Here is a 27,606-nt window from a genome sequence, read left to right on the forward strand (position 1 = left end):
CTCTGGTAGAGGACCCGAGCTAAGAGGAAGAAGAATCACCACCCGCGGTGGGTGAGAAGGGAATTTTTTTTTTTTATATATATATATACTTTTTTGCCACAAAATATTAAGAAAAACTCTTTACCTGCTATTGAGGCATCTTCAAAAGTCCAATTTTTTTATTATTATTTTTTTTTAAGAGATCTTCAATCAGAATGTGGACATATTGGACTTAAATGTGATATACATTTGGAAATGTATTCATGCATAAAGTATTATGTGTATTGTTATTATGTCCAGTAAATCTGTGATTACGTGTGAAACCCCAAATTATCTTTTGGGTAAAGTCAGATAATCAATACATATCAGTTTGTATTAATCTTCTCATTTCTAGCTAGCAAAGCACAAAACGTACCCAGGAAAATTATAGTTTTTCTTTGTGTAATTCATGTGTTGTCCTATTGCCTTTGCCATTTCATAGCAAAAACAACAACTTTAGATTCAAGAAAGCCCCGTTGTCAGGGGCCTGAATGCCATTTGGTATAATTTGTTTATTATATCTTTTAGGAGAACACAGCCTTTCTCCTGTCAACCTGTAAGCAACAAACCATACTTGTCTTCCAGTCTTCTCTAATTTTAAGGCCATTTAGTTAAAAATGAAACACGCAAAGAGTCAAAGGTATAGCAACGTTGCAATATTTGACTTTGTGGTGAATTTGGTGGAAAGAATGGGCATTAATTTAGTTTTTTTTTCTAAAACTTGTGAATAATCTCTGAAGAATGATGGACTTCAAATAGTTTGGAAATTGTCTCATATCAATTTACAGGTTAATAGCTATCATATTGTTTGCACTGATGTATTTTGGGTTTTTTGGCTTTGCGTTTTTGCACACCTGCATAAAAACAACCAAGCTGCTGAATCTGCTGTTTCTCATTTGCTCATGCTTGCTGAAGCTCCAGCAGTCAAACTTCTTTAATTAGCAGCTCCCGTTGGTGCTTTTCTCTCTGCAATCCTGTGGAGACAGCAAGGGTATAACTTGGTTTTCTCCATGACTGCAAATGCACGAACATGAAATGTCTGTTAATCTGACATTAATAGACATTATTATTTTCTTTTTTATCGCGTTTTTGTTTAGTTGTTTGGAAACATAGCTCTAGACGAGGAGGAAGGAACTGCCATCAACGAGCATAACAACTTCAGAACATTCATTATGGCCCTAATGCTGCTGTTCAGGTGAGATGATTCTGTTTTCTATTTGTTTGTCTTGGCGTGTTGATAAATAATATGAAATCTGTTATAGTCATGTTATAAGGACGTCTCAATAAGTTAGAACATCATGTCTTGCTGTTGTTGTTTCTTTCGTATTAAATATTCCAATTTCCCAAGAAACTGAATTTTGGGTTTTGGTTGGACGGTTAGTCATAATCATCAATTCTGCCAAAACAATAAATCGCTACGATCTAGATACGAATTTAACTTCTCAAATTGAATTGTTCAAATAAGTTGACATTCCAGTGATATTCACTTTTTTGAGATGCGCTCAATAAAATATTAGCATATTATGAAATGTTTCTATGCAGAAGTGCTACGGGTGAGGCGTGGCATGAAATCATGCTGGCGTGCCTGGGAGAGAAGAAATGTGACCCAGAGTCAGGAAGTACCGGGAAGGAGTGTGGCAGCACCTTCGCCTACACCTACTTTGTCTCATTTATTTTCCTCTGCTCCTTCCTGGTGAGGAATCGTTGGACCGATTGTTAAACCGAACCCGGACAAAACCCTCATACGGATATTTCCTTCTTCCTCTCTCCCAGATGCTGAATCTCTTTGTGGCCGTCATCATGGACAACTTCGAGTACCTCACCAGAGACTCGTCCATCCTGGGGCCGCACCACTTGGACGAGTACGTAAGGATATGGGCCGAGTACGACCCCGCCGCCTGGTGAGTGGCGACCAATCATTCCCACGCAGTTACACTCCACTGTTTTTTGTTTTTTTTTTATCTGCTGCACCGATATTTGTCTGCTCTCCTCACCGTTGACGTTTTCCTCCCATCCCAAAAATGGGACAAAGAGCCCCGGGCAGACATGGGAGGTTGAAACGCCGTGTCGACGCCGTCTGAGCAAAAATGTTTTCCAGGCTAAACGATTACTTCTTTTCTTTTTTAGCTTCTCCGATTTCTTTGTTATTTTTAATGTAATGTTTTATGCCAATGACATAAATGTTACCCACCCCTTTTTGCCTTTTCCTTATTATGTGTTTCGGATTTTTCTTTCTCAGTGAATAAGAGCTCTTTTCTTCTCTATATTTTGTTATTCCTCTTTTTTTTTTTTCTCGTCCACTCTTTATTTGTTTGTTTGTTTTTGGGATTTTGTATGCTCCCTCACCTAACTCCCCTCCTTGTATTTTTCTTGCAGCGGGCGCATACATTATAAGGATATGTACAGTTTATTGCGAGTTATCTCCCCTCCTCTGGGCCTTGGCAAGAAATGCCCACATAGGGTGGCCTGCAAGGTTTGGACCAAACCCATAAAGCACAAACTTAAACGCAACCTGCTCGCCTTTTAAGAAACTGGAATGAATGTTGCTCTTTATCACTTTTAAGACAAGTTCTTTCGTAGTTTTTTTTTTTTTTTTTTTTCTCTTTTTTTATTATTATTTCCGTTGGTTTGACTTTTTTGTTGGGGTTTGCATTTTCCAGTTGTTTTGAATTCATTTCACCACTGAATCATTAATCTTTTCTTTTGGTTGTTTGTTTTGGGAGGGGGTCTGTTGTTTATGCATTCTGACATGATGATGAGAATGTTTGGGACAATGCAGAAATGCACACACACTCTCTTGCATATGATCACAAACACACTGATAATGGTGTGTGGAGCATGAAGTGGTACACTGCACTTGCTAGTGTCTTTTGATTGAACACTGGGGGAGGGAAAAATGACACTTATTGTCCTAATTTTAATTTTTTTAAATTGTTAGCAGTAGATTTTAGATTTCGGACAGTCAGTGTCTTTTCTTTCTGCTTGCTGTCTAATTTTTGCCTGGGCAGAAAATGGTTGAGCAATGTGCATTGATCTGTTTGACTCGAGGAGTGGGTCAACGATTCTCATAGAGGCACATGCAGAGAGGGTTTGGTCTTGGTACTCTGACCTTTGAACTAAGGCTACCTTATGGTTTTTCTAGGTCTCCCAGACTGTTCAAATGTCATTTAACTTCATTTCGATCATTTCGGGATGAAAACAATCACATAAATCTGGGAGGTTTCTGCACCTCTACCATGAGTTTCAGCATTTGCTGTCAAACAGAAAACAAGTGAGCGGTGTCCAGTTACGATTGTGGCGTTTTGCATATCGTGTGAACGATTGAAGAAATCATTCACACAAATTTCTGCCGTTTACATGTCTCTCTAAGAACTGACAGCATACAGCCACTGAAGTCGTCTTCGTAAAGAGCAGTTGAACAATTTTAAAGCCATATAAACCCAGCAGGCCGCTGGGGTAAAAAAAAACAAAAACGCAGCGTTTTTGCCTTTTGCTAATTTTCTGCCACGATTTGAACACCCAACTGCACAGCAGCAGTGCGTCTCCGTCGCTGCCCGGCACTCATGTTGCGTTTAAATCCGGCATGAGCCTTTAAACGCAACAATGGTGTTAATCCATTGCTAACATGTTACGGCGTAATCCATTAACACGCTGCGACATGTTAACAATGGATTAAACAGTTGTCATGGCTGAAAAAAGTTCCGGGGGGCGGAGGGAGGCAGGATTGGATGGCGACGTATTAACACGGGAAATTTATGGGAAAATATTTACGTGGGACCACACCGGGACAGAGGGGTAGAGTAAAGTAGTTTCCCGGTCAAAAAAGGAGCCTTGACAGGTATGTCCTTGATTACTGAGCCAAGCTGGCGCCACCTTATAGATCAACTTCACCTGCTGCTACCAGGATGTTTGGTGCCTGCTCAAAAGCTCTTACAGTCACCGTGAGAAACGATGAGTGCCATTGCATTTTTCGCCCTCCCCACAGGACTTCCTTTGAGATTTTGTACAGACTCTACATTTTCCTGTTGATTTTCCTTTTTCATGGTGCCATCTTGGTCCATGTAAGACTGGCCTTAAGAACGCGATACAGGGCTTCTCCGCATTTTTATAGTGATGGATCTTCAAAGTTATGTTGCCATTACTGTACTTAATACACTCACAAATAACGGTTTATGTCCACACATACCAGAATAGCAAGACCAAACCTGATCTGTTTGTATTGCTGGTTAACGAGGCCAGAAGGAAAAGGGGGCAGGGTGTGTGTGTTATTTAGGGGAAGGATTCCAGAAGTTTTTGTGTCCACCAGTAATCTCTCAGCAACGATCTGAGCTGACAGATGTTTTTGCTAAGAATTATATATCCTGTGACTAGTAAAGGAATTATCCAATCTCCAATGTCAAAAAAAGAAGCATCAGCTGGTTTTGTGACAAGTAAAGGAAGAGCTTGAAGTTTTCAGCAATGATGTTGTATGAATAGCAGGTAATCTCAAAGGGATACTACTATTGTTTTGGGTTTTTTTTTTAAATCAAGTCTACATCGGGTTTTTGAAGCCCTTCAGAATTCCGTGAAGGAGCTTCTTGAACATCTGGAAGTGCAGCTGCGTTCGGAGACTCCTGGTGGACGCGCAGCCTCAACACCAGACTGCATTGACTTGTCACAGCGACTCACTTCGGTTTCTGCAGTGGCGCTTTTCTTTGCCTGCTAGAGGCCCCGTTGTCAGTTCTATCCGAGCGGAGAAAGTGGGTTAAGACCATAAGAATCCGAGCAGTCATTCCCTTTTCACCTCGTATAGAACGGTAACGCAACACTAACTAACTTAACATCAACTACACCTCCTTTTGAAACCCCTCCCTGCCTAATCCTGGTCTTTCTTCCCACCTTCCTTTTCCTCCCTCCACAATTCTCTGAAAGTACCAGACTGTAAAGGGCACATAAAACACCCCCTTGTTCTCTATCGTTTTCTTTCTATCTCTTTTCTCTCGCCACAGCAACCACATTTCCACAGTGACCAAAACAATAACCTCTGTGTATTTGTCCCCCTCCCTCCCCCCCCCGCCCTTCCTTTCCTTTGTCGGTTTTGTTTTTTTTCCTCCTCATGTTTCCGCCCCCTAACACACCTCTGTGTGTCTCCCCCATTCCTTCCCTTGGTTCTGTTGTGTTTCTTTCTTTCATGTTCACGTCGTTTGTCTTCGTTTCGTGTGCTGTGTGACAATGTACGCGTGTTGAATGCATGTGCCCATGTGACGTATGCGTCTGTCTGCGTGTGTGTGTGTTTTGTGGCCACTCCAGCGGCCGGATCAGTTACACAGACATGTATCAGATGCTAAGACACATGTGTCCGCCGCTAGGCCTCGGGAAGAGGTGTCCCGCCCGGGTCGCCTATAAGGTAGACTCGCCCCCCACCTTACCCCTCCACCCTCCTCAGCCACCTCAACCCTCTTTATTCCTCTTTCCTTCCCCTCATTCCTTTCTTTCCGCCTTTTTCTCCCCCCTAGAACCCATTTCTCTCCTTACACCGCCCCATCGCTGGGGAGAACCTTTCTTTTACCAGCTGAAACAATGCTGTTCCTGTCCTCCTCCACCTCCTGATCACCCTCTGCCCCCCCTCCACTCCTTCACCCCTCTCACCTCCTCCCAGTGGTGTTCTCTTCATTGTTTGTTGGTGGTGGTTGTGGTGGTGGTGGTGAGCGCTGTCCTCTCTTCTCTCTCTCCGACCGCGGGGATGGAGGGATGGGCTTTTGTTGTGCAGTCAAGTGAAGTGATAGTGGAGTGGTAGTGAGTCCTCTCTTTTATTTGCTCCAGTCATGCCGCAGAAGTAAGGGAATGCAGGAGGGTTTGCCAGTCCTTCTGCAATCTGCACACACAAACACACACACTCACACATACGAACAAAGCAAAACGCGTGCAATCTGCAAAATGTGTATGCGACAAAAAAAAAGGTAGTTATGGTTTTTATTAAAATGGTAATTATTTAGCCTGTCTTATGAAGAACTACATAAAGGTAGACTTTTCTCAAAAATAATTTCTCAACAAGAATTATGAATTAAATGTTGTATTTAACCACAAGATTGTTTTATGCCTCTTTTAACTTAAAATTTTAATCTTTTCTTGTAGAAAAGGAAAATTGGAAACTGACTCGTTCATCTCCATTAATATTGCTTATAGCTGCGTAACAAAAGCACCAGTGAACACTTGAAAGACAGTGATATCTCTTCTTTTTATTTCTAAATCTGGTCATTTCTACTGCATTTAACGTACAAGCAGCAGTGAAAGTGAGAATCTATAAGTGATATTCACACAGTTTGATTACCTGCAACAAAGCAGTTACAGAAGGACCGGTAAGTGTTTCTGTCTTCAGTCTTCTGCAACTCTTATTTCTGCGGATGACACAATTGGCGGCATAAATAAACACATGCCCACGTCCACCTGTAAGTCGAATTTTACTCAAAAATCATCTGAATAATCTTTTGGCCCTAGTAGCTTCTTGGCATTTTTGATCAAGGTGTGATTTTTTTACTTTTTTAATATTGCTTTCTATATTTGGTAACCTAAGGCAAACTTTGGCATTTTTGGCTTCTTGAGGCTATGACCACCAGGATAACGTTTTTTAGGGTGATCTTTTCAGCATTTAATTTGTCTTCGTCATCTTTGTCTTTGTTCTTCTCTAAAGCCATGCTCTGTCCTTATATTACTGCCATCCAGGTTCAGTAAAACAGCAAGGTTAACACACAGTTTAATGATCTAAGATGCTCAGTAATGAGCAGTAAATTGAATATGTTGTTTGGTTGTAAAGACATTAGGCGGCATAAGATTAGACTTAGAAAAATACAAGGAAGTAAGCATCATAAGCAAAGATCCAAAACAGGAAACCAAAGAGAGTGACGGGCATGAAAACCAGGTATGGAGAAAAAAAGTGAATTCAGGAATCCAGGAGGTATAAATGCTGGGAGAATCCATGTGAGGTTAGATACGATAGTGGTGATAGCTGAGAGGGAATAAGGTATTGGAGCCAAACAAGGGAGGTTGACTAGAAGTGAAGACTAACTAAATAAGTACAAGGCAATGGGTACCAGGGAAGCAAAAAATAAACAGAACGTAACAAAACAAAAACTGACTTTGAAAGTGACTTTGTGTCTCATTGGCACAAGATCTGCTGAAAGAAATCTTTAAAGACTACAGGGAGCATCGGCAATTTGACACTTGTGCATGCATAATTGTCTCTCAAGTTCTGAGAGACATCTGCCAGACCACCCAAAGCCAAAGAAGTGGCATCAGCAGCTCAGCCTTCAGAGACTTAAGTGTGATGCTTGCAGTGTCTGAGAAGGTCGGGGCGGAAACTTTGGTGTCAAGGCCTAAAGCTGTGACCAAGGACATGATTTCTGTGGAAACTAGTCTGCTTTGCCAAGAATTGTCTTAATGAGGATCAGACATTCAGTACTCATTTAAGTTGAAACAGGTATATATTTCCTAAAGCTTACACTTAGTTATCAAGACCAAGTACCTTTTGATGTTTACGAGGTTATTGGTGTATTCCCCATTATTTGTTTTACTGATTAAACAAAATCGACACCCTTTAGTGTCTCTGGCTTTTATTGTATCTGGATGCCAGCACTGCTGTTCTTTCTCTCTCTCTATTATTTATGCTAACTTAGTCCTTTAATTTCGTTCCTCCTATTTTCCTTTATCAAAATTTGCTTTGCTGTTCCCTGTTACTCAAAAGTTGTGTGTCTTCTTTTAATTTCTGTTGCATTTTTTCAGCCTTAAATCTCTGTCTCTGTCCCTCTGCTGTCTACTTCTGCAACTAATTGTCTGTCAACAATCACAGTCCAACTTCATTTCATCATCCCTTTGATCATCCAAGCTCACATTTTTCTACTGTACTCCTTCTTTGTGATCTATCCACTGTTTTCTCTCCAAAGTGGTTAGCCTGTCTCTGAAGTTGACTTCATTGCATATTTTAGCCTGTACAATTAATAGTGAATACTTTTGTACAGAAAAGTTCATTTCCAAGTCCTTTGAAATCAGAGGGCATCTGAAATGACAATGGAAAGCTTCAAACTGCTGCTTCTTGCAATGCCAAGTCGATATTCTTGATCTAATCCTTAGTGGACACAAGGCCCTTGGCAATCAAAGGAACCGTAGTGACCAATTACTGCTACTTCTTGAACTGACCTCTTGACCTATGTCAGTGTTGTTTTTAGTCTTTGTCTTTATCTCTTGTGGTGTTTTGTAATACTCAACCACTCTTTTTCTCTCTCTCTCTACACACACATACTTACACTTTCTTTTAACTCCAGATTATTAATATCTTTTTATTCTCCTTATATTATTTCAGTGTTTCCACAAGCCTTTGCTCTCCCTCTCCCTCCTCATTCTCGCCTTCCCTTTTTATCTGTAACTACATCTCATTAGCAGTCCTACATTGACAAAGTCTAGCTCTACTAACTGTCCCTATCATGCACCCCCCACCCCCTCTATAATCCGCTCCCCTTATCCTAGAATGCTACTACCACAATGTCTGGTTGGTCCAAAACAAAACTAAAACAAAATAGAAAGAATACCATTCATCTCTTTTTGATGTCCCCTAAGTTTTTTCTCCTTTTAGGCAATGCCACAACTCAGATCCCTTCTAGTTCTGACACCCACTTAAGACAATGCACCCGTTTGGCACTGAGAGAGATCTTGACATGACATAAAGTGGTACCGTTGCTGTTTGATTTGAGTTTGACCAAAGGATCAGTGAATGTAAAACAGTAGATGCTGCAAAAAAAAAAAAAAAAAAAGAAAAGAAAAAGACAAAATAGATATTTGAATCCGAAAGGTAATTCCTGTGAGTTGAGGATACTCTCTTTGCGCGGATGCACGGCTGCTTGTCATGTAAAAGTTTTGATTAAAGTTGTGGGGTAGTGGGTAGGGTAGATGAGTTGGGGCTTATTGATATTGAGAGTGAAGTGAAAGCATGCTGCATGCTTTGTTTGCATTTGTGGGATTTTTACTGGGGCGTGGTGTTTGCATGAGGTCTTTGCACTTTGTTGTCGCATGGCTCTGGGTTGTATCAAGGCCGTTGCCTGCTGAGCGCTGTGAATGTTGGCCGATGCCCTTTGCCTGCCACATCACCTGGCTTTGGGCGTGCCCGACACTCGCACACACTCATGTACACAGGCCTGCCGCCATGTCGTTCCCTCCATCGTGAGTGCCCAACGCTCATGTTCGTAGGTAAATCCGATGGATGCCAGCTGGTCAGGATAGGTACAGCAAGCTGGCCTAGCTTGCTTCGTCCTATCTGCAGGTTTCTCCATCTGTTTTACCAAGCATAGATATGTGAAGACAGGGAACCTCCTTACAGGTAGGGGGAGCTCAATAGCAGGTGCCTTGGTTAAATGCCGTCTCCTGAATCCATGCAGATTTACACCAGTGATACTTTTATTGCTCTTCAGTCAATTGGTTTCTTTTTTTGTCTCCAAAGGACTCCAATTAAGTTCTCTTAATTGCAGTCTGTGAAAATCTTTGTTTTAGTGGTCAGAGAGGGTTGGGTGGGTGGGGGTGACTTGGGCACGTTGGTGTATGTTAACTGTCATATACATATATATATATAATTCTATATGTGTGTAACAACAGAAATGTGTAAATGCGCACAAGCATTCACACATATAGGGAACATGGGCACAGGTTGGGTCGGATGCCATTTTGGCTCTGATTGTTCTTCCTTTGTGGTTTTGCAGCTCTCACAGTTGCTTAGCAGCATTGGATAGTTGTGCTGTCTCATAGAGTATCACTGGAGAAACAGGAGACACCGGGACTTACTTTTTACAAGTTTATTAAAGTTCTAGCAAGCAATTGCTCTTGCATAAAATGACCACAACTGCATAGCATCCTTAAAACACGGAACCTCAACCTTTCCTGATACAGCTGGACACTTTAAGACCCAAGTTTAGATTACTGACTGGAAACTCGGTCATTCCCGCTTCAGGAAATAAAATCTGCAACTGAAATGAATCCAGTCCAGCTACAACCGGCTGTTGTCTATGGAGCTCTCTCAACCCTGACCCCTGCCCTTCCCCCTCTCCCCATTCCTGAGACTCAGGTACACCTCACCTTAGCGAGGACACCTCCCTTTCTCATCCTCTCATCCTGACTGGTTCTCCACAGAGGCTCCTTCGCATGGATCTGCCTGTTGCCGACGACAACACAGTGCATTTTAACTCCACCCTCATGGCTCTGATCAGGACAGCCCTGGATATAAAGATTGCCAAGGGTATGACTTGACATTTATCCTCCCTACTGTCTGTGTAGCTGTGCAAGTGCATCTCAATAAATTGAAAAAGTAAAACTTGTATTTAATAGATTCTCTACACTGCACCTCAAACAAGTTGGATACTGTGCCTCCTCAGTCTTCCCCAGGCTATGGGATCTTGATCATTTTTTTAATATAAATAAGTGGAAAAGTTTCCTTTTTGCTGAACAGAGGTGAACCAGTGATCAGCAGTCCAGCCCAAAGTAGAACATTTGATTTAGTCTCTTGTTCAGGGGGGCTTAACACAAGGAATTAGACTGGGGCAAACCCATATCCTGGATCCTCTGTAGCTGCCTTTCCAACACAAATGTGGGGCAATCTGTGTCAGTATTCCACTAAAGTCAAAATAAGACCATTTCACAATTGCGATGTCTCTGTTATAAAAGAAATCCAATTGAAATCATACGTGAATAAGTTTGTTCAGGCAAAAAGTCATAAAAAAAAAAAAGATGCCGCACCATGATCTTTCAATTACTTTCTCTTATGTTCTTCTTTCTGGGTTGCATGTCAGGCCTTAGAGAACCAGTACATGTACAGGTATTGAAATCCAGGTAAAATGAGCTGATGCCGGTGGTACCTTCAGAGTCGCTCAACATTCTGAAGTGTGCGAATCATAAAGATCAGACGTTGCAGAGACTGCCCTGCAATCGTTCAGTAGTTTGACGACTTTATATTTTCAGGCAGGCTGCTTTTACATCTATGGACTTTAATGCCTTTTAATGCCAGTTATTATCTTTTATCATCATCACCATTCCTCCGTATTGTGTCAGGGCCCCCAGGATCTGTTCTAGAAAAGCTTTGCACAAAGCTACATGGTGTTAATGAGCACCTGCCTGACAACTGTCAATCGGTGGTTTTCCCTATGATTTCGTAGGGTATAACAATGTTTGTGTTCAAAATATATCTATTATTTAATGGTCTCATGTATTCAAATAAATTTGAGCTTTTATTATTAGTGGTATGCTGAAAACAACAAAATGAGCAGAAATAGATGCGTTTCATATGTAAATGAATCTACATACGAGTCTCAGGTTTGAACTGAATTAAGGAAATAAATTCATTACTTTTATGATATCACATTTATTGGGATGCACTTTCCTTCAAAGTAATCCGAACAATATGTGTGGCGTTGCATTTTCTTGTTGGCTTCTCTTTCACACAAAAAAACCAAAAAAAACTTGCAGATCGCATCTGTGCCTGACGTGAACTAAGGACTTCCTCCATTTTTGGGTGAATGTGTACACGTGTGAAACGATGTGGCGTATTCCTTTAGTACAATTGTAGCATTTTGCCTCCCTTTTGCATCCTCTCTCCCCGGGTTTGTGTGTTTCTTGATTTGCGCTAATCGGACGTCTGCTTGTGTATGCAAATATTCAATGTGTTCATGGACGCTCGGTCGCCGGCTCACCCAGGCGGCGCAGATAAGCACCAGATGGACGCGGAGCTGAGGAAGGAGATGATGGCTATCTGGCCAAATTTATCACAGAAGACTCTGGACCTGCTGGTTACTCCACACAAGGGTAAGTCGCAGGAAAGCAACTCAACGGTGGGCATAGTGGTGTGGTGTATCTGTGTCCGATCATCGACTCACCAAGAGGACAGCTTCTACCAGTCAGTGTCATTCACTGCTTTGCACCTCCTGATCAGACGGACGCAGCAACACAAACACTGGCTACTACACACGTCTCACAACTGATCATACACTAATGGCAGATGCTAAGCAAAGTGATGGGAAGACATTAGAGTTACAATTACAGATGTGTTTGTGTCAAACTGTGGTGCACAGACATGCAGTCGAACAATACAGACCAGCAGCATTTTATAGTTTAGAAGCTACAGTAACAAAAATCAGTGTGCAAAGACTTTTTCTGTAATTGTCCACAGTTACAGCAGTGCCTATAAATGATGGCATGTATGAGCACAAGGGCCCGCCTTCGTGTTGTTTACATTCGGAATATATTTTATTGACACTAAGGGGAAAAATGCTTATTTGTTGTCAAGCTACTCCGTCCAAAGTGATAAATATTAAAGCACTTTGAGCTGCCTGGTTGCTGAAAATGTGCTACAAAAATAAAATTACTTTATCACTTACGAATATAAACATCCATCCAGCCGTCCATTTTCTAACACCAAATATAAACTTAAGCGACATAAAATTTCTACATATAGAAAGTTTTATTTTATATATATATATATGTGATATAAGTAGTTTAAATGGGTCTAAGCACTATATACATATCTATTTTATTTATTTAATATTAATTTATACATAAGTCTATAAATGAGTCCAAAGTGTACTTAGACTTAAAGCGACTCAGAGCTTGGCTTTGAAAAGTTAATCAACAGTTTGCAAAAGCTCAAAGTTTTTTGTAATGTGGAAAGTGTTAGGGGGGATATGGCAAGCCATTTAGCCACATATTTTCACATTTTGCAATAAAAAAAAAAAATCTAAAGCAGAAAACAGCAAAGGAAATTAAATCTCACTAGACTCGCTAGGTTACCATGTGCTACAACTCCCAACAGAAGAGTTTTAAATGAAAATATTCAACTGTTGGAAATATTCTGTATTACCGTCACTAAACGTGTAATTAAACTGGAATAAGTCAAATTTATTTGCTAAGCACATTTCAGCACCAAGGCAGTTCAAAATGCTTTACCATAAAAATAAAAAAAATAACACTATAAAAAATCATAAAAGAACAATAAACGTTATATTTTGTCAATTGCCATCATCAAAATTGTCAACAATATATATAATTTCTACATTTTGTTGAGAGTTACAGTTGCAAACTTTCTTGAGCAGTTCTGAATTCTTTAGATTATAAGTAACGGTAAGCGCAGCGTACACTACACACAGTCAATAATACATGCATTCACTCAGAAAAACATTACGACCCTCACTGACTCTCTCAGCACACTCACTCAGTTCTGGTATCAGAGGTGCCCGCTATAGAAGATCCTCTATAGAAGTCTTTTCACTACAGGAAAATAAAGACCAGAGAAGCATCTGATCTCAGCTGATCATCTTAGATGAATGTAATACTAATTTTTTTTATTTTGTTTGCAAGATGGACCAAACACACTATTTATGATCTTGCATGTTTAACAGCATATTCTTCTTGTTCAGCTAAATGCATTATTGAATACAATATCACCTATCTGCTATTTTTAAATAAAAGGTAGTAAGAGGATTATGTAAATGTAAAGAATGCTTAAAGGAGCTTTAAATATGGCGGACCTACAGCCACGCCACTTTGAAAACCGGGACGTGAATTTTGAGACGATGTTTTTTCCTACACAATGGGTAATTTAAAAAGAAACACAATCTCAAAGCTCAATATTTTTCTATTTTAGATGTTTTTGTGTTCCACCCAAACTCTGGAGCTACATGGCTGGAGTTTTTAGAAAAAAGATTGAGCTTCTGTTTTCTGGGAATTCTGGGTCTCAGCGTTTCTTAGTGAGGTGGCTTAATCGTCCTCAGCCTTGATAAACTTTTACCTTTTTTTTATCAGTGTATAGCTGTACAGTTAAAAAAACAACAACAACAGAAAAAAAGCAAAACAATGTTAGCTACAGTGTTAAACTCTGCCTGTGAAAAGACTGCAAGCTTTTACTGTGCTAATAACTGTCCGGTATTGTAATATTGTGTTTGTTGCGCACCAGCAGCAGTTACGGCTGACTTCCTCAGAGCGATGAAAGAGCTAGAAGATATGCAGAAGGCCTTTAAATAAACAAATCTTTCAAGTTAAATCCATGGCATTTTAAGGCCTTAATTTTAGAATACATGATTTTAAGACTTTCTAAGATTGCATTAAAACAATGTTCTAGTTGCGTCTTAAAACACCACACATGGCCACTGGTCATCCTTTCTTTTATTTTTGACACATTTAAGAAACAAACATGTGTTTTATACTGATCTGTAACACTGAAATGTTTGGGACTCACTGAAATAATGTCACTCACTGGATTCTTAATGACTCCGTCGGCCATTGTGCGTAAGACAAAAAGATCAGATATGTACATACATTTTTTATTGATTTGTCTTTGCTATGTGCGAGGCAAAAAGTGAATTTGCATTTGAGCTCTTTTTAACTGAAGCTCCGATCCTATCGAAGCTCAGTACGGCACAGCCGCCACCGTTGCCGGTGCGTCTTGCATGCTGTTGTATTTCTCTGTGTCCTGTCTCCCACTCCCATCCCCCCCCTCACAGCTCAGGGTCCCATCTCGCTCGGGTCTAATCTTCCAGGGTAACTTGTCATTTTCTCAGCAGCCACAGACTTGACGGTGGGCAAAATCTACGCTGCCATGATGATCATGGAATACTACAGACAGAGCAAGACCAAAAAGCTGCAAGCCCTGCGAGAGGAACAGGTAGACCCCCTGCCAGCCTGCAGCCCCCCCCACCAGACATTCCTGAAAACGCCCCAAAGTGCACAAAACTAGATTTATTCCTCTGCTGTTGCTAGGCATCTTTGTAGGATACTGCTATGCTTCTGGAAAAATGTGTAAATATGGAAACGAAAACATTAAATTATATAAATTGTATAAAAATGCCTTTTCCCTTGCTTTAAGGCAGTGCTTCTCAATTCCAGTCCTCAGCCCCCCCCTGCTCTGCATGTTTTAGATGTACCTCTACTGCAGAGCAGCTGATTCAAATGATTGCATGACCATCAAGTCCTGCAGCAGGCTGTTAATCACCCATATATTCAATCCAGGTGTGTGACAGAAGGGAAACACCTAAAACATGCAGGGCAGGGCGGCGTGAGGACCAGAATTGAGAAACGCTGCTTTAAGGAGATGCTCCTATCCTTTTTTCTGTTGTTTTGCATGTATCCTGGCATTCTTTATAGCATCATGTTGCTCAGTTGGTTGCCTTTAATCTTTGCAAGTTGACTTTATCTAAAGAGTTGCAACCCTTTCTTTTCATGCTACTTTAGGTTTCATTTCTCTTCCATGCTCTGACAGTAACGCTGTGTTTCTTTTTCCCTGTTTTTTTTTTTTTTGCTTTGTTTTCGTCGGTAATTCTGAACATAATGATGATGATGATGATGATGATGATGATACCACATGGCCTTACCTTTTTGCCCATCGTCAGTGCTCCTCCCTTCCTGTTAGTGATCGACTACGAGATGCACTCGCTTCCCACTGTCTCGATGTTTTCGGTCCACGTTGTGCCCACTTGGAAACATCTCTCCACTCTTATCGTAAACGTCCTGGTTCCATTTGGCAATTTGAAACGTTTCGTAAGGTTTCGGTCTGTCAGGCGTTTGCAGCCTTCATGCCCCAGATAACTTTTTTTTCTTTTAATTGTTTAAAGCCGCAAAACCCACCTCCTAAAACTATGAGCTGTCAGTAGCATCTTCTGTTAGCACAGTTAGTATTAGCAATCTTTGTTGACATTCACATCGTTTCGAAAATCTCAGTTAACAATCCACAATTGTTTAAGGACAGATAAACACAAACTTGTTCACTGAAATACTTCTACTCTTTCTGTTTTTAGCCTAAAGTTTCCAGTAGCCGCTGAAATTAAAGTCCAATATGGATTATTACACTCCTGACTGATACTGAAAATGTGACTTTTCTTCCTTCAGTAACACCTTCCACACCAAGCGGCTGCATCCACATTTATTTCACTGACCAGAAATAAATGAATTTTTGAGTTTCTGCCGCGGGTTAAGTAGAAACTATCCTGAATTATGGTGAACATGTGATACAAGATGTGAGGCTTTCTCATGAATCTCTTAAAAAATAGAAACGATATAATTATGAAACGCCAGTTTTTGTCTTAAGAGCTCAATAGTTTTTGAGGTTTTTTTTTTACCTTTGACGGTTAAAAGCAAACGTTTAAAAAAAAAAATCTCATAAAAATGATTTGTTAATTCATTATGATTACTGTGTGATGTTTCAAATGTTTATTTCCGTGGCAGAATAAACATACACACAGTAGAAAAAGTAATGTTAATTCAATCAATCACTTATTAAGACATTCCTGCTAAATCTAACGCAGCGTTTTGTAATGCCGTCTAAACGAAAAGGAGATCAAGCAGCTGCAGGTTGCAGAATCCCTGATCCGACCCACATTTACTCTGATTACTTTTCCATGCAGGAATTTCTCTCTTGCAAACAAAATGCAATGCAGTGGAGAGTGGAGAGTATGTTAGTCCAGTTTGTTGGTGCGTCCTTGCATCATATGTCATCTGACTGTATTCTTTCCTGTCCTCCACACTCCTGTTTTATTAACTCACAACATACAAGGATGAATCCACCTTTAAACAATATCCGACTCGATACGTTGGCGTGTCGATTTTAGTGAATGGCAATGTGATTTCTTTTTCTTATAAATTATTCATAAAAATAATGCATTTTATTTTGATTTTAGTTGCTTAGGATCCTATTGTACCACCCTTCACAGTTCTTTATTTACTGAACAAGTGAATCCACCAAACCTTTCTTTGAAACACAGACAATTAAAATCACAAATGACATTGATTTCGTTCAAAAAAGAACAACATATGTAATGTTTTTCTCAGGAGTTATTTCTTGTTTTGTTAAAAAAAAATAAATAAATAAGATATCACTTGCAGGACAAGTGTTAGCTACTACATATAAAAAGATGAGTCCGAGTTTCAAGCTCGGGTAAGAACGCTACGCTACTACCAGATGGCAAGAACCTGCAGTCTGCAGCATTAAGAACTAAAGATTCTACTTTTACACACAATGGAAATTTAGAGATCCATCAATTAAAGTGTGTTAGGAAATGCATTTATTATTTAAACTGAGAAGCAGTGTTTAACGGTGAAGGGTGGATTCTTTCTTAGCCATTTGTTTGTACCTCCAACCATTCTGTTGCCCTACAGGAAATCATCACCACCACCGTTTGACGTTTCTGACGGTTGTCAGATTTTTCATTTTTGTCTGCTTTTTGATGTCTCTTGCTTTCTGTCTTGTAGTCTGTTATCTCTCTGTCCTTCTCATGGTCTCTATGGAACCATCTGGAGGGTGATAAAACAATGTCTTATCGAGCTCTTCGTCTTTGGCCGGTCCAGGTTGACCTTCACCTTTAACTCGAACTATCGAGGCCTGATTTTATTACTTTGATCTTCTCTCTTTTTCTTGGTTTACTTTGTGATTATTGGTGGAATGTTGAATGAACATTGCTGTGCTCTAAGTCTCACTAGCTGCGTTTCCAAACAAACCTGCGGATAATTTTGTCAGTATTGTGCTAATGTTGAAAAAAACACAGTTTCTCAACTGCGGTGTTTCCATTAATAAGAAGTTCAACTTGTGTAAATAAGTTTGCTTCCATAATGACATAAGAAAAAACATCCTGTGCCGTCACCCTCCTCCCACTTCCTGTCGTCTTCTTCTTCATGGTTTGTGCCAGTGGCAACATCTGATTTGTGTTTTGTAAAAAAAAAAAAAAAAAAAAAGTGTTTCGCATGCATTTTTGTAGAACACACTAATTTCGATGCAGCCGAAAAACTACCTGATCCTCACACAAAAACCTTCTAGCAGAAAACAAATTTTTAACAAAATTGGCATCTTTTCAACAAGCAAATTTATTTTTGTAATTCCAATTTTATGGTCAATGGAAACGCAGCTACAGGGTAACACAAATTCCCATGTTAGCAAGATCTTAAACATCAACAACTAGATAAGTTGTTGATATGAAATGTTTGATTTTCTTTTCTTTTTTATTAACTTCTAGACTTTAATTGGCGTTGGGTAATGCAAGACGAGTCTGTTAGCTTTTGTTGTTTAACTGATTTAGACAAAATCTGTTTTCCTAAACCTGCCTTATTTCTGCTTCCTGATCAAAGATCCAAATATTTTTGGGATTTCTTTTTGGCATTTAGGCCAAAAAGAAGAATTTTTTGCTTTCTTGTCTTGGCCACCAACCCGCGTCATTTTGCTAAGCTAAGAGCTACATAGGTGAGAGACTGAAAGACAGGCTCAACCCCTTTTAATAAAACCCTGTGTTATTTTGCCGATACTTCTTAGCACATCAGGCCTTCCCCTAATTCATAGTAATTCCTCCACATTTTTGGCACAAGTATCAGATCAGCCAATTAACAAAGCGTCTTACCCTACACTCTTTTGAACGGCTTGATGGATATCTAACCGTATAGAAGTATAGAATCAGATATCAACCTTCCACCAAACTGCATGTTACTCAGAAACTTTGTATGATGAAAAATCGACAGTTCGGTCAGTTTAAAATTTCTGGGTACATTCTTTTTTATCCATGTCATAGTTCTATATATTTATATGGTATTGTGTTCTAAGACGTGTGACTTAAGAGCAATCTTAACTCAGACTCCTAAGGTAGAAGCTCCACAGTGACGCAGATCTGAGATCAGCTCCCTACCTGAACACGACACGTCTCGTTCTTCCCAAACAACAAACTGGTTCAGGCTGGACAGAGGAGCTCGGATCAGCTGTCCGGTGGCCTGCTTTACCTTTCGGAATCCACCACAGCCATGTGCTTGCCGATGGCGCCCCCGTATGGGTGCATGCTGCGAGTGCATCCTGTGTGTTTGTGTCATGTGTTTTTCCTCCCCTGTGAGTGTGCCTGATGCAAGCCTGCAGGCCATGTCATGTATCTCACACAGAACCGAACGCCATTAATGTTTCAGCGCATGGAGCCACCCTCTGAGGGAGGGGGCACGGAGGGCCAGGCGGGGCCAGGCCAGAACGGTCTGCCCAGCGTTCAGCCGGACAACATCAACAGCATGTGAGTGGGCCGGATGAGAAGCAAGGGAGTTTTTATGTGCTTCTATGTGTTCTCGTTTGACCGTTTCAAAACGAGAACCTCCTCAGTTTCCTGCCTTGAAGTGAATCGTGGTTTCGGATGATGAATCTAGATAGTGTTTAAAACATCGCCATCTGCTGGAGCTATTGCAAAATTACATCGGTTTTCACTTTATTTGAAGACAAATCAACACTTGCTTCCTATTGTAACAACTTTCATTTTCTTTCACTTTCCTGCATCTTTTAGAACATTTTTAGTGAGTTTGAAATGATCTGCTCCAATTGGCTCAGGTGCTACATGCCTGGGTGAAATTTGAAGATGTGTAAGATCCCCTCAAAGTTAGCATGAAATTTATTTTAAATCTGAGAGATAATTTTTTTTTATATAGTCTTTGAAATGTTGCCTTTGAAAAGTACCTATTACTAACAATTATAAAATTGGAATTTCTTTATATTTTCTGATATTTAGAAACTTTTCTGTGTGGAAAAAATGCAGCACTGTGAAAAAGTTTGTGATTTCTAGGTTTCTCAAATAAAAAATGTCCACATTGTCATAATTTCTGCGTAGAATTTTGAGATTTATACAATTTGGAATAAGACTGTAACAACAAAATGTGGAAAAATGAAGTGCTGTGAATACTTTCTGGATGTGCTTAGCAATTTGAAAATGTCTGTTAAAAAAAAAAAAACATCCCTAGTTCATATTTCGCCTATCAGTTAAATATTTCACACGAGGGTCATGTAGAAGTCCATTTATTCAAGCTGAGCTGAAAGCTGTAGCTGAGTGTTTCGTGTGTATGTGTGTCTGGACTCCAGACCTCCTGAAGGTGGCTTGACTGAAAGCCAATCATGGATGACGGCTAAAGCACAGGAAATGTACCAAAAGACCGGGAACTGGAGCCCGGACCGGCCCTACCCCGACGACGTCCACGAGAACCGCCACAATCCCCAGGTACGACGAGCCCCAACCTAGTAACCCGTGGCAACACGCAGTAGGACGTGACTCTAAAGCAAAGCAAACGTTTTTCTCCAATCGTACATTCTGCGCCTCGGAGCAGCGTCGGGTGGGTAATGACATATTTAAACATTCCCAGATGTTTTCATGGAAATCCTGCTTAGGATTTCTGCTGTTGCAACACATTTGACAGAATTCATAGAAATTAAACGGCGTTAAAAGTCTGAAAACACATAGTGTGTCTTTTTTAAATACGTTAGCCTAGCTAAGAGGTTGTTGGCAAACTTACTTCTCCATACGTCTGTCATCTTTTTTGTCCTTCATTAAGTTCCCAATCATATTCTGAGTCCAGTGGATTTTTTTTTAAATTATTTTAAATTTTAGTTTTACTTACATCGACCTCGTGTCCTTCAGCCTTGTCTCTTCATGCTGCCTCTCGTCGAGATGCTGGTTTGGACTTCGTAGACGTACGTTGTGACGTGCACCTTCACTCTCCGCGCTGCGCCTTGCTTTCACTTGTTTGTTGACGCTTCCACTCCTCAAAGATTTAGCTCCGCTTTGGAACATGAAATATGAGCAAAAATTGATTTATTTATTTTTCTTCTTGATTCCACAATATGCCTTAAGAGACTTTTGTCTCGTATGGCGTAATAATACGTCTGACACGTGATTCCATTTTTGCTGTAATTTGAAACGTTTGGTTGGCAGCTTTTTACATGAAAATTTCTGTGCTTCTAAAAAAAATGATAGTTTGTTCATTGTCAGTTGTTGAACTCCTGCACCATAGTGGCATACATAAACCTACATCCCACGCTTTATCATAAATTATTATTATTATTTTTTTACTGGCAGTTTGTTGTGAAAGTATTCATCCCCTTGAACTTTCCTGCGTTTTGGTCGCCAAACACTTTTATGTATTTTATTGGGATTTTATGTGTTAAACAGGACAAAGTAGAACATAATTAACGTAAAAGTGTGCCGTTCAGATGGGTTCGTTCAATGTCAGTATATTTACATACAGTTGTAGAAAGGGAACCATCTGAAAATAGAAAGAGTATGGAACAAATCCAAACAAAACAAGACTGCCCATCTAAACCAGAGGTCTGCAACATTTACAGTCCTAAGAGCCACATTTGGCCTCAGTTCGGTCAAATAGGGCTTGTTTAAAGCTGCAAATGTTACATGACCCTTAAAAAAGATGATTTATTATTTTTTGATATACTTAGGGAAAGTAATGTTAATTTTTAAAGAATGTTTTTAGGTTTTAAAATAAAAATAAAAAAAAACATAAAACTTTTGCGTTAAAGAGAACGGATATGTTTCCTTATGTTGGATGTTGACATTTTACAAAAAACAATGAATTAAATAAAACAGCACCGTGTCAAATTTGATGACAAAATATGTATATATAAAACAAAATCACTAGTATTTTTTTTAATTAATTTTAGTAAAGAAGCATTTTTTTTTGCCAGTGTGACAGAAAAAGGCTTTGTAAAGAGGCCATTAACTAGAGACGTTGTTACACAACTCATGATAGTTCTAGAGTAACTGCAGAGATCCAGAGTTCGGGTTGGAAAACCTGTTGGCATCTCTTAGTTGTGTTCTCTACAAATCTGGTCTGTTTGGAGGAATATCAATATTACTGAAAGAAAACCATCAGACGTCCCGTCTACACCCAGAAAATGACCACACCAGTAAATATTTCAGCTGCTAAAAATATATGCATATTAATATTTTTATTTTATTTTCAAGTGTATTTATTTATTGAGTTTCACATTTATGTCTCGACTGAAGAAGACATCTCTGTATGACCAGAACACGATTCTCTTGGAGCGAGGTGGCTGCTTGACATTTCTGAAGGCGTCTCGAAGGCGGAGCTAGGTCCGCTCAGGCGTTTAGCAGTACCTGTTACATAAAAATCAATTTTACGTAATACCGCCCCTTTAAATTAGCGTTTAGTAAAAACTATTCCTGCCCTAAAGGCTTGTCTTTCTGAATTATAATTGTTCTACTTCTACAGCAGTTGGACACTAGCAGTGTGGAAGGTGATCAATAGGAGACGAGTATCTTGAGCACACTATTTCTCCAAGGAGGTGGCAGAATCGAAATGCTTTCTCTTTAGCAGGGGAAGAGGGTTTTGGAAGTAAACCTGTGTTAGAGGTTGAAGAGGATGTGAGTCTGGGCTTTGTTGATTTCTTTCCACTTCATGCCTACGAACCCCTGCGTGTTTATCAGATAAAATCCCCCAATAAAAATACATTAAAGTTTGTCAAAAAGTGTGGAACTGTTCAAGGGAAATCAGCTATTCGGCAACGCGGTGTACCGTATCATCCTTTAGTCGTTTTCTTTTTTTTTTCTTTCTTTCTTTTACACAGCAACAGGTTGCAACAGCTAATTTATGCAACAACCCCCCCCGTTGCATAAATGGAGTCGGAATATTAACGTTTCCAGAAAACAAATAAATTCCCCGTTGAGTTTGAGTTCATTCCACCTCTCTTGGTTGGTCAGCACCATGTCAGTGTCCAGTCGCTCAGCAGACGGCGGTCACGCCCCCCCCTCTCATTGTGTTTTGCAGACGGTAGAGATGAGGGAGATGGGGCGGGACGGGTACTCCGACACTGAGCCCTGTCACCCAGTGGACGGGCATGGGCGGACGCTCTCCATGCCCCGCCTCTCGGCAGACAACCAAGTGAGCACGTTCATCCCACCGCCACCGTCACACACCTCCCCCCTCCATCCTCGCCTCCCGTCGTCAGCTCATTAGTCTGAAGTGAATCGTCAAAGTCTTTCTTCTCTTCTCGTCCCGAGCGAGACGAGTCTGACAATGACTCACAGAAAGACATCAGCAGTGCTCTGCGATGAGTTTAGTTGTTTTCATTATTAGGTTTAACGATTTTAATAGTCGGAAATATACTCGGCACCAAAATATTTAGCATCCTGATGTTTTGCAGAATGCCTAGTAATACCTGTAACAGTCATTATTATTGGTTAGATTATGAAGATTTTATTTATTTATTTTTTTTTTTGCAAATTATGTTTTTTTTCGATCATGCAGACTCAACTTTTTTGAGAAAGACTTTTTCATTCATTTCCCGCTGCCTTGTTGACCTGCATGTCCTTCATCACCTCCCGACGCCACTTTTTGTTTTCTAACTGGGCCTAAAGACGAGAAAGCCTAAATACGTATAGAGATGCATATCTAGAAAGACAATATTCCACGTCAGAAGTTTGACTTCTTTTTTTGATATAACGAAATAAGTTCATCCAAACTGACCACTTGGACATCTTATGTGAATTATATAAGGTTTAGTGCTGGGTGATAATACAAAAAATAAAATCTCACATTCATTCATGCCAGATTTGATTTCCCATCTTAAACCATTCTTTTCTTACTTTTTTCCTTAACGAAAAAATTACAAATGACTGAACATATTTTAAATATTTGTGAAATGGCCTGACACTAAACAGAAGCTGGAACAAACACTCTTCTAGCAAAAGATGGTGAATTTTCCTCTGAACTGCGGAAACCCAAAGAGTTTGTTGGTGGGGGGAAAAAAAAGATCTTCAGACATAGAAAATTGAATTTATCGATAAAAATGAATTGATCACCCAGCTCTAATTATGTTCCTTCCCTCTTTTGTATTTATTAGTTCATTCCCATTAAATCCTTGGTGTGTCCGTCTTGTGTGAGCTGTTGCCAGGGGCAACGTTTTCCATAGTCATTCGCCGGTATTTAGTGTTTCTTGATCATTTGGTGAGGAACAAGTTGACAGATTTATGCAAGACTGCCAGATTTTGCTGCTCCATGCTGAAAAATACGGAGAATAAATGTGAAAGAAGCCTGTTAACTCCCAGCTGACTTTCTGATTGATTGGCAAACCTTAACAAGAAAAAATATCCAACTTAATGAGAAAATTAAATTAGCCTATATTGTCATTGTGCAGAAGCACAACGAACTTTGTTTCGGAACAGTCGATCTAAAGAACACAAAAGAACAAAAGCAAACATAAGACAGGTGCCAATCTGTATCCTTATTTTTGTTTTTTACATTTATATATATATATATATATATATATATATCTCCATCACAGTGTATATATATATATATATATGTAGATTTTGGAAGAGGGTTAATGAGGAAAAAATATCACAAAATGTCTTTCTAAACGTGCAATTTATTTCTCCCTAAACGTGATAAGTAGCTACAGCATTCATACACTAAAAACGAGTCATGCAAACATGCAGGATGCATATGAAAGACGACGTAAATTAAAAGTATTTAGAATAAAATGTTTCAATAAGCTATGCTAAAAGAGTATAGCAAGTTATATTGACTCATGGAACTTGCTATGAGTCAATAAAGTCACACCTTGACATAAACATATATATTTTTTTCTTAATTATTTCTTGCCTTGTGTGGTTGCATGGGTTTCAAAGCCTCTGGCTGCAGTCATACACACACACACACACACACACACATGCATGCATGCATGTCCATGAAAAAGAACCACAGTCATGTTCCAACATCCCACTACATGACGTCATGTTGCTTTCACTCTGGTATTTTTATTACTTATATATATATTATTTTATTTTATTTTTTTAAATAGTTGAAAAATATAAACCCTGGCTGTGGTTGACGGCTTTAGTACAACCTCTGACACAGGGGACATGGGAGAAAATGTTAGGAAATATCTTTAGTGTTAGACAGAAACATCTGCAGCTTGTTTTCAAATAGAGTTTAGTTCATCTGTCTGCAGGACATATTTAACGTAAAACGATATTCAGATTTCACAATGCCTAGAACGGACCTTCTGAAAGTGAATGACAAGCTTTTTGAGTGAGTGTGTGTGTGTGTGTGTGTGTGTGTGTGTGTGTGTGTGTGTGTGTGTGTGTGTCTACACTCTGTGACTCACTGTCGTCTAACACTGCTCTGCCTTCCAGAGAGCTCGTGGTGTTTTGGTAAGTGTGTTTATGAGTGTGAGCGAATGGACGCTGGTAGCTGCCGCCTCCTGGGCGGCACACACTCCTCTGTCCACGGTCTGCACTCTGGTCTCTGTGTACTAACTGGCTTCTCTTTCTCTTTTTTTCTGTTTCCTGATCGTTCTCTTCCCCCAAACCTGAACTGTGTTCTTTTTTATTTGTCTTCTTGCCACATAATCAAATCTATCCATTCTCTCCCTCTACTCTTTCTGTCTTTCTTCTCTAAATTCGTTCTTTCTTTCTTTCTTTGTCTCCTCTTCTTCTTTCGGCCCTGGTGACTGTGCCACATTTGGACCTGTTCTGTGTGTGTGTGTGTGTGTGTGTGTGTGTGTGCCACACTGCTCCTCTCTACGTATCATCTGTGTGTTTGTCTGCTCTGCAGCGGAGGAGACACAGGCCCCGTGGAAATAACCTCAGTGTATGTACCTCTCTCTCCGTCCCTGTCTGACTCCAGTCCTCCCCTCCTGCTTTCCTCCGTCTCTTTATTTTTGGTTCACTTTTAAATTGTAATTTGAATCTTCATCATCTCCCTCCTCCGAGTGCCAGGCGGGTTTGCTTCAACCAAAGTTCACTTGGCGTCAGTTTGCCTGTCTCTCACTGGTACAGCAGTTTTTATTTGAAGTCTCTATTTTTCTTACTTCTCTTGTCTTTAAAGATCATTACATTAAAGGTGCTTCATATGTACAGTAGAGTAATATTGTCAATGGTTGCTTAGAAGTGATAAAAACATTCCACTCCTGCTGGAGTCAAAAAACCTTCCAGCAATAGTTTGTTATTTAGCCTGTCATGAGTGAGAAAACGGGTTAATTTTTCACCATTAATTTGTAAATATCAGTTTTAAACTACATATATAATTAGCTGGCTAAATATTTAGCCTACTAACTAGATATTTACTTACCAAACTAAATATTTAGTTTGAAGACTAAATCTTTAGTTTAAGAACTAAATGTTTAGCTTATGAAAAAAAAAAATTAAATATTTAATTAATGATCTAAATGTGCATCCTCAAATTAAATATTCACCTCTAAGCTAAATATTTAGCTTGTTAAGTACTTAATAAACTAATTATTTAGTTTGGAGCTAAATATTTAGTTTTCAAACTTAATATTTAGCTAAACAATTATTTAGTCAACAAGCTAAGTATTTAGCTCCAAACTAAATATTTAACTTGCTAACTAAAAACGCAATATTTAGTTTGAAGCTAAATGTTTAGCTTGCCAATTTAATATTTAGTTTGGAACCATAACATTTATAAATGGATGAATAACATTTTGAAAAAATAATTTAGACAAATTAACCCCAATTTTTTTTTCAGAATGAAAATTAGCACTAAAAATTATTGCTGGTCGTTTTTGTCGTGTGTAACTTTACAAAGTCACTCTATACCAACAAGCCTTACAATGTTGCTGTTGCATGATCAAAATTAATTTTGGGGTTTTTTTTAATAATCAGTAAAAAATTTTTTGACTTTTTATGCCGACAATCGCTGTAAATGCCACGCTAAATGTCAAGACGATAGAACATTACATTAATAGTGTTAATACGTCTTGGAAGGCATCTAAAGAGAATTGTTATCAAAAGAGTTCAACTTAAAACCTATCTGCTCGACAATTTCTTTTACTTAATGTTAGCTTGATTTTTTATTTTATTTTTTTCTAGTGGCAGCATCTTTTGGTGTTCTTGATATGAGACACACCCACCTGGGACTTCAAGTTTCTTTAATCAAACTGGGACTTTTTTTGTTGTTGTTTGTTACACTATTCAGATTTAGTTTGATTTCATTTTTCCAGTCCCTCTCTTCCCCAGTCTCTCTTTCTGTTCGCTCTACTTTCTCTCGTTCCCATATTTGCTTGCTCACAGCCATCGTTTGCTAACTTCTGACTTTCGCTGGGAGTCTTTGCTCGTACGCAGCATCTAACTGTATGTCCTCCGTGCGTGTGTGTGTCTGTGTGTGTTGATGGGTGGAATGGGGGTGTGCATACAGCGGTGTGTGTTCAACTGCGTTGCATCTCTGCTGATTGGTTCGAACTAAAGCATGGACTATGTTGGCGGTGTGCCGGCATGTCGTCGGTCATGCATGAGTTTCACAGCAGACGGGCGCCGCAGGAGAGCAAGGGGGAGAAGCTTGTTGTCCAAGACCTTGTGGTCATACTGGAACTGTAGCTTGCTGAGCCGATGACAGGGGATGATGCATGATTTTTGTTTCGTTTAACCTTTATCTGCCAAGGTTAGACCCATTGAGATCAAAGACCTCTGTTTACAAAGGAGAACTGGTTTTTAGAAATGAGCGCAAACCATTTACTGATGAAGATGTCCAGTCAGTTTCAGAGTGGAGTAGTGAGTACCGTGGATGGTAATAAATCTCAACGCCCCACGGTGTACACCATCTTTCATGGAGCGAAGCGTTCATATCATCTGCATCGGTTCATCCCGCTAATTTCTGTTTCACACAAAAGCAAAAAGCAGGACGTAGTTCTCTAATCAAATCCTGAAAGGATTTTTGGTTCTTTCCATTTTACTGAATGTAGTCCTTTTGAAAGTCATCGTCAATTAAAAGTCCTAGAAATTTAAAAGGAGTCACAAAGTCTCTCTTGTCCATCCCTCA

The 27,606-nt window shown here is 39.6% G+C and overlaps 1 protein-coding gene and 1 long non-coding RNA gene across 5 annotated transcripts in view; one reads left to right on the forward strand and one right to left on the reverse strand.

Annotated features, from left to right (window-relative positions):
• cacna1ab (calcium channel, voltage-dependent, P/Q type, alpha 1A subunit, b) overlaps positions 1 to 27,606 on the forward strand; it is a 177,069-nt gene that overhangs the window by 135,726 nt on the left and 13,737 nt on the right. Inside the window, exons 40-51 of one of the 2 annotated variants that reach the window (XM_044114792.1) lie at positions 1,116 to 1,213; positions 1,561 to 1,711; positions 1,792 to 1,919; positions 2,395 to 2,491; positions 10,168 to 10,273; positions 11,725 to 11,832; positions 14,580 to 14,683; positions 15,408 to 15,422; positions 18,925 to 19,046; positions 19,880 to 20,015; positions 22,594 to 22,707; positions 25,384 to 25,419. In XM_044114792.1, coding sequence (XP_043970727.1) covers positions 1,116 to 1,213; positions 1,561 to 1,711; positions 1,792 to 1,919; positions 2,395 to 2,491; positions 10,168 to 10,273; positions 11,725 to 11,832; positions 14,580 to 14,683; positions 15,408 to 15,422; positions 18,925 to 19,046; positions 19,880 to 20,015; positions 22,594 to 22,707; positions 25,384 to 25,419 — 1,215 coding nt within the window. The remainder of the gene's footprint in view (positions 1 to 1,115; positions 1,214 to 1,560; positions 1,712 to 1,791; positions 1,920 to 2,394; positions 2,492 to 10,167; positions 10,274 to 11,724; positions 11,833 to 14,579; positions 14,684 to 15,407; positions 15,423 to 18,924; positions 19,047 to 19,879; positions 20,016 to 22,593; positions 22,708 to 25,383; positions 25,420 to 27,606) is intronic. The other variant, XM_044114791.1, reaches the window with a different exon arrangement.
• Positions 896 to 22,485, reverse strand: LOC122829892. Of its 3 annotated transcripts, XR_006370452.1 has the most exons (5): positions 20,413 to 22,485; positions 10,114 to 10,251; positions 6,329 to 6,395; positions 5,647 to 5,872; positions 896 to 992 (listed from the first exon to the last, which is right to left on the reverse strand). It is a non-coding gene; the product is annotated as an uncharacterized LOC122829892 (long non-coding RNA). The 3 variants fall into 3 exon arrangements; XR_006370451.1 differs by lacking the exon at positions 10,114 to 10,251 and having other exon boundaries at positions 20,413 to 22,440; XR_006370450.1 differs by lacking the exons at positions 6,329 to 6,395; positions 10,114 to 10,251 and having other exon boundaries at positions 20,413 to 22,429.

This window comes from Gambusia affinis, linkage group LG04 (assembly GCF_019740435.1).
Source record: "Gambusia affinis linkage group LG04, SWU_Gaff_1.0, whole genome shotgun sequence".
Lineage (NCBI taxonomy): Eukaryota > Metazoa > Chordata > Actinopteri > Cyprinodontiformes > Poeciliidae > Gambusia > Gambusia affinis.